The sequence below is a fragment of the Elephantulus edwardii genome, unplaced genomic scaffold (genome assembly GCF_000299155.1).
Source record: "Elephantulus edwardii isolate Elephantulus edwardi_28Jun2011 unplaced genomic scaffold, EleEdw1.0 scaffold00045, whole genome shotgun sequence".
Taxonomy (NCBI): domain Eukaryota; kingdom Metazoa; phylum Chordata; class Mammalia; order Macroscelidea; family Macroscelididae; genus Elephantulus; species Elephantulus edwardii.
Genome location: NW_006399795.1, coordinates 17107275 through 17114161, shown reverse-complemented (window position 1 = coordinate 17114161; position 6887 = coordinate 17107275). Strand labels below are relative to the sequence as shown.

The window sequence follows — 6887 nt, the reverse complement described above, 5'->3', positions numbered from 1 at the left end:
CAGCCAGGCCCACTTCTGGTCATTCGACAGAGTGGCACTGAAGGGAAGAGACGGACTCCAGGGGAGCTGGGCACAGCCAGTTTCCCTCATGGCGTCTGCTACTAAGGAGTGGAGGAGGCCTGGGCCCAGGCCCAGCTCATGGTGCCAGCTCTGTGTGCCAGGCACAGGGCATAGTCCGCCCAGGCCTTAGGGCTTGTCTTGGTCTAGTTGCACTCAGGATCCCAGTTCAGACGCTGCTGACTCGGGCTTCCACTGATGAGATGACTGTGGCCTCCGAGGGCCTGTCAGAGGGCCGTTCACGCCTCACGTAACGTGGCTTCCGCACTGCAATGCGCCGGAGAGGGCTTGGGTCAGAGGCAGGCAGGACTGAACAGCAGGGCCAGAGGTAGGTGAGGGAGGTTTCTGCTCACTCTCAGGTCCCCTTGAGAGGTGCCCCCCAAGCTCCACTGAGTTCACTCAAGAATGAGTGTGATGTTGTATAAAACCATTATTGTAGGAGTATGAGGATCCAAGGTGGTGGGAGGGTGGAAGCAGAGGGATGAGGATGTGCAGAGTTGGGTGGGGCGGATTGATCATGGGGTTGTACATTATGATGGGGTGGGGTGAGGGAGGTTGGAAGAATCTGGTCTGAAAAGCAATGTATTAGAATTCTGTAAATAAAATATTAGAAGAAGAACAAAAGGTAGGACATTAAAAAAAAAAGAATGATTGAGGTCATGAATTGGACTGTAATGACAATAAAGCCACCATTCATGTTGGCCTCCTCAGCTTAATCACCCCTGCACCCCGAAATGCAGATTCGCATGGCAGTGGTTAGATGTTGCGGATCAGTCATCTTTGTTCCCAAAGGACTTCACTGTCTGTCCCCTGACCCTGGGCCTCTCCGCAGGAGCTGAGAACTTGGCTGTGGGTGTCTGGTCTGACCCCTGTTCTTCACCCAGTGACAGTGGTGCGGCAGGTAAGTGCCCCTCAGGAGGTAACTTGGGGACAGGCCCTGGGGCGGCTAGCAGGTCTGACGTCCTTAAGGAGCCAGGAACCAGTGGGGACTGCGTTGTATTCATCACAGGAGCAAGCATGGGGTTAGTACAGAGCTCCTCATAAGAAGGGACTGGACCTGGGCTGGGGACTACGAGGGATGCTGCTCTGATGACGTGTATGTTTTGGGGCAGGCCCAGCATGTGGACTCCCAGAGACGGGGCTGCGCAGGTTTACCTGAGGACTGTGGCGGGAGGATCATGGCAGCCTTGAGGAGAAAGAAAGGCAGAGTGAGGGGCAGGGCCGCTGGAGGGCGGGCACGGCAGCATGGGCGGCTGGAGCAGGGGTGTCTACTTACGGTTTCGCTGGGCTGCAGGGCTGGGGCTGTGGGGGAGAGAGTGCGGGTGGCTGCATGGTTCATGAGGTGGTCTTCAGTGCCACCCCGCGTCCTGCTGGGCAGTGCCCTCAGCTGACCAACCTCCTCCCTCTCTCAAAACAGCCAGGTTACCCCAACAAAGGACACACCTTTGTTCCTTCTGTAGCAGATGTCAGGGAGCTTACTGGTGCGCTTGAGGTAGAAGAACATGGCCACAGAGAGGATGAGGCCGGAGCTGATGAAGAGTGTCCCCAGAAAGAGCGAGGCAACCACCTGGGGGCCCCCTGCAGTAGAGCGACGGCCAGTCCCCTCGGCCTGGGACCCCTCCCTTCCCCGGCTCCCCATCTCCCCCTGGGGGTTGGGCCTGTCCTATCCCACCTCAGCAGGCAGGGCTTGTCTGATACAGGCTAAGGTGATGCACCTGGGGCCTCACCACCCTTTGTACACCCTGAACCCCAAGCAGTGCTGGAGGTGGGGAACCAGTGCATGCTGGGTGACTCACCAGAGCCTGGTGGCCCAGGGGGCCCTGTGCTCCTGTTTACAGGGGAAGGTCTACCTTGGCTGGAGGCTATGGGACAGAGGAAGTGTCAGAGCCCCCAAGGCCTTGAATAGAAGCCGAGGACTGTGGGGATCAGAGGTCAAAGGGAGGCTGAAGCCACACCACAACGGAAACAGGGCAGGGGTCTGGGGGCTGAAGGCTGGGCAGGCGGCTTACGGCTTCTGCACTCGGAGCCATTGGTGGCGGTGGCAGGGAAAGTGGTGTTGTGGCACTGGAGGCAGCTGACACTCCCGTCCTCGGCCCTGTGCCGGTAGCAACCTGTACCAGGAGGGTCACAGGTGTCTCAGACCCTCCGCTGAGCCTTCTCTGGGGTTCCTCTCCAATGTCCCTTTTCTTTGAAGGCCGTTCACTAGTCTCACTGCAGACCCATGCCCACTCATTCACCTCACAAGTACCAGGTATGGCTTGAGGTGGCCACTCTGGTCACACAGGGGCTGTTTACCTGGACCACACAGCCCTGTCCCTGGGCAGGTTGCGTTGACATCTGCCACCTCCACACAACATTCGGGCTGCTGGACCTGGCAGGGAGAGCGAGGGGTGAGTTCCCGGTTGTGCTGACGGTGCCCCTCAGCCACAGTGCACCCTGCTGGGGCCAGAGCTCTTCCTCCGCCCAGTGTCCCCTGTTCAAACGGGCACAGGGGCCTTTCAGCCAACAACTGAAATGTTGCCTGGACTCAGAGAGCAGTGTGGGGCACCAGGGGAGACTGAAGCGTGGAGATTCCATGTCTGTGATGGAGACATGACCAGCACAGACTAAAGCAGGGGGGATCCCCAACCTAGGCTTGTGTCTGGCTACAAATAGAGGTGCTGCCACAGAACGCATGCTGCCAGTGGAGCTGGGAGCAGAGACAGTGGATGGTGGGAGGGGCACTGCAGTCTGCTCTGGAAGACAGGGTGGGGTACACAGAGGTGTCTCCAGCCTGGAGAGGCACCCCACAGAGACACACCCCCTCCCGCCCAGTGCCAGCTCCCCTCAGGGTGAATTGTCTCTGTCTCTTGGGGACTGGCAGATTGTGGGGCCTTTGGGGGTAGTTTAGTTGAGATCTTATATTGGTTACAGCGAAGGTTCAGCTTGGCTGAGAGAGGAGGTTCGAGGCCAGAAAAGGACCATCTTGAGTGCTGTGTTGTTTCCTGTTTACTGCACTGTGATGCCTGGGTCCAGGTGTCTGAGTAAACCAGCAGCAGCATCTTGGGCCTCTGAGAACTCAGCGATTATCAGGGTCATGGTCAAATGCAGGGGGCTAGGCCTTGGAACTTCAGGCTTTGTGCCCGGCCCCTGGTGCTGCACTGGGTCACCTACCATACTTTCTGTGGATGTGCCAGCGACTTCTACCAGGACTCCCGCCAGCAGGATGACATGAGGGAGCGCCATGTCCCGACACGGGGTCTGCAACACAGAGGGGCGCTGCAGGCCATGGCGAGAGATGGCCTGTGGAGACCATCTCCTCAGGGGCAAAAGTACCCCTGTCCCTCCACTCCCCAAGGTGACCTCCTGGTCTCCTGGCTGAGGCCCCTGGGTGACTAGAAGTCACGCCCGTCCAGGGCATCAGTGGATTCTGGACACCGCAGTGTGTGAGGCCTGCAAATAAACAGTCAGCTGAAGTCTACTACAGCATACGGAGGGGTGACAGCGAGGAGGGGGGTGATAGTGGGAAGGGCACACCCCTCCCCACCAGTCACCAGACACAAGGTGGAATTCACTCCCTCCTCCACAGCTTCAGCTTGTCCTCACTCTGGAAGCAGGGCTGACCAGAGAAGGAATGAGGGCGGATGGTGGCTTTGTTTCCCTAGAAGATGGTTCAGGATCAAGTTCAGTGTTATGGGGAGAACTGTATCCTCCACTGATATGTTCAGGTTCCAAATCTAGGACCAGGGAACACGACCCTGTTTGGAAATAAAAGTCTGGCCAAGTGGCAAGAAGCTGCACTGTAATTCCAAAGGCATGTGGTTCAAATCCACCAGCCGCTCCATGGAAGATGGATGAGTCATCTCCTCCAGTGTAATTAACTACCTCCAAAAATCTGCCAGAGGGTCCGCGATGGTCATTTCCAACTCAGTGGTACACAACAACAATAAAGATGTCAACAGCTCTAACTGCTAACCCTCCTGGCATTAGTATGGCTTCTAAACACAGTCCAAGAGTGGTATCCCCATGAAAGATAGAAACAGAGAGACGAAGGCCATGTGATGACAGACACAGAGACTGGAGTGATGCAGCCACAAGTCAAGGATCACTGCCTGTCACAAAAGCTCGAGACAGATTCTTCTCAGGAGAAATCAGGGACAGTACTCTGAGGTGGGCCTGAAGGACACGAGAGAATGTACTTCTGTTCTTTGAAGGTCCCACGGGATTGTACATGTAACAGTCAGCTGCCCAAGGAACCACGTCTAGTTTAACAAGAGGAAATACACTGGGTTAGCAGCCCAACCAGTTACAGACTCAGCTGCCAGAACTCCCCAAGAGGGATCACAGTGAGCTGCTCGACCATTCCAAGGAAGTAGTGTGTTAGTGAACATTTCAACATGCTCCTGTCAACTGGCAAGGGAGTAACTACAGTCTGTCCCAAACAGGGTTTTGACATATAAAGGTTAATCCAGAGAGAGGCCTGCTGGGGTAAGGATTTAAGGCCGGTGTGGAGCGGTGTTAGGAACTGTTTTGAGTCCTGAAGACCAGGGGAGTGTCCTCCCTGTGGCCTCTGCTCAAGGCCACAGCACACCAAGAAGTTGTAGTGCAGAGCATGGACAATCCTACCCCAAGGGTCTTGGGAAGGTTCTGTGGATAGTTCCTCTAACCAGCCTCCAAGAACTGGCATGTCCATGTGATGTTGGGACTCCTGGGATGGGGTGATGAAGGTGAGGTGGACAGGGGCCAGTAGACTCTCCACTGGATTCAGACCAGGCTGGTGGCAAACCAGGTCCTTTGTGGGTCAGGAGATGTCTAGGCTTAAAGAGATCAGACCAGAACCATCTCCTCCTGAGCCCTAAGAGCCACCTCCATCTCAGCATATGCCTTTTCAAAAGATGACCAAATGTCATTTAGAATAAATGTAACTTATCCGTGATTTACCTTGTCCCTTCAATTACTCCCCCTCCCCCATCTGTCAGTTCTGTTATATTGTGGTGGTTTGCTATGATACTAGAAGATAAGCCACCAGTAACTCAAGTTATCTGCAGGGTCAACCATGATGGTCAAGTTCAGTGGAGCTTCCAGACTAAGACAAGCTAGGAAGAATGGCTTAGTGATCTACTTCCAAATTTTGGTCAATGAAAACACATGTATTGCAACAGAATATTACACAAATCAGTTCTTTTGGATATTTCATCAGGAGGGATCAACTGCTGGAGAAGGATTCATGTTTGGTCAAGTAGAGCGCCAGTGAGGGTGAGGGAGACCCTTGGTGAGATGGACTTAAACATACTAACAGTTCTGGGGATGATACAAAACCAGGCCAAGTTTCTTACTCTGATGAATTAGACTGTTGCATTGGGAAAATCTGCTTTCAAGGACCTTTCCTCCAAAGTGCTGAAGAGTAACAATGTCAATTTTAAAGACTACGGTGCACTAGATCCAACTCATGGTCTTTTCAATTGCTTCCTATGCATCTGAAAGTTAGACAATGAATAAGAATGACAGAAGAAGAATCGATGTCTTTGAGTTGTGTTGGAGAAAAACACTGACTATCCCATGGACTGCCAAAAGAGCAAATAAATATGTCTTCTAGAAAGTGCACCCAGGGTGCCCCATGAAAGCAAGGATGGTGAAGTTTCATCTCATATACTTTGGGCATATTGTTAGGGGGGGCCAGCCCTTGGGAAAGGACCTCATGCTTGAAAAGGTGGAGGGTCGGCATAAGGAAGACCCTCAACAAGATGGAGTGATACAGTGACAAAGGCTCAAGTGTATCAGAGGTGGTGAGGATGGCATGAGATAGGGCAGAGTTCAGAACTATTGTTCATAGGGTCACCGCAAATCATAAGTCTACTCAACATCACCTAACAACAACAACCACCACCACCAACGGCTATCTATCCATCTTCAGTTACATAAGACTCCTACAGATAGTCCTATAGCGTGGCATAACGTACGTGTCCCTAGTCCCATGGCCTCTTCTAAACCCTGCTTGGTTTCTGGCAGTTCTCTGTCAATACACTGTTGCAGTTGCTTTTGGATAATCTTCAGCAAGATTTTGCTTATATGTGATATTAGTGATATTGTTGTTAATAATAATATCAGATAATTAGCAATATTGTTAACAAAAGACTGAGGCTGTTAACAATTTCATCTTGCTCGGATCCATATTCAACACTCTCGGTCAAGAAATCAAAAGATGAGCTGTGTTGGGAGAGTCTGCTGTCAGGGACCTCTCCAGAGTGCTAAAGAGCAATGTTATCATTCTAGAGACTAAAGTGTGCCTGATCCAGGCCACAGTCTTCACAATTGCTTGCTATGCATCTGGGAGATGGAATAAGGATGACAGAAGAAGAATCAATGCTTTTGAGTTGTGATGCTGGAGAAAAGTACTGAGAAGGTGAAACCAATTTGCTCCTTGGAGGCAAGGATTTTGAAGCTCCGTCTCACATTACTTTGGGCATGCTGCTAGGAGGGACCAGTCCTTGGAAAAGAACATCGTGCTTGGAAGGGTAGAGGGTCAGCACAGGAGAGGAAGATCCTGGATGAGATGGACTGACATGTGACTGAGGCATTGGGGTCATGTGTGTCTGAGAAAGTGAGGTTGGCTCAGGACAGGACAAGGTTGAGAGCCATTGTTCACAGGATTGCTATGAGATGCAGTCAACTCCACTGGCATTTAACAACAACAATGTATTTGTAACAGAATGCACCCATTTATATACAATATACAATGTGATGAGTTTTGAGCATTGCACACACTTGTGAAGCCACCACCACAATCAAGAGAAAGACGTTCCTATCAAACACAAAAAAGGCCTACTGGGCCTTTGCAGTCCAACTCTCCC

General features: G+C 52.4%; 1 protein-coding gene across 1 annotated transcript; it reads right to left on the bottom strand.

The window, feature by feature from the left end:
* Positions 1–226: 226 nt before the first annotated feature.
* LOC102856158 (chromosome unknown open reading frame, human C1orf159) lies at positions 227–3282 on the bottom strand. The gene is made up of 8 exons (XM_006885952.1): positions 3211–3282; positions 2353–2428; positions 2067–2168; positions 1854–1919; positions 1501–1635; positions 1334–1359; positions 1213–1243; positions 227–324 (listed from the first exon to the last, which is right to left on the bottom strand). Exons 1-8 carry the CDS (start codon positions 3280–3282, stop codon positions 227–229), a joined length of 606 nt encoding a protein of 201 aa, XP_006886014.1.
* Between the last annotated feature and the right edge of the window lie 3605 nt (positions 3283–6887).

What these genes read in the sequence shown, in the direction of transcription:
- LOC102856158 (XM_006885952.1), bottom strand. Translation starts at nt 3,282, where the DNA reads ATGGCGCTCCCTCATGTCATCCTGCTGGCGGGAGTCCTGGTAGAAGTC. An exon ending in GACAGGGCTGTGTGGTCCAG is followed by an intron (nt 2,169 to 2,352) that starts GTAAACAGCCCC and finishes CTCCTGGTACAG; the next exon opens with GTTGCTACCGGCACAGGGCC. An exon ending in CTGCTACAGAAGGAACAAAG is followed by an intron (nt 1,360 to 1,500) that starts GTGTGTCCTTTG and finishes TCTCCCCCACAG; the next exon opens with CCCCAGCCCTGCAGCCCAGC.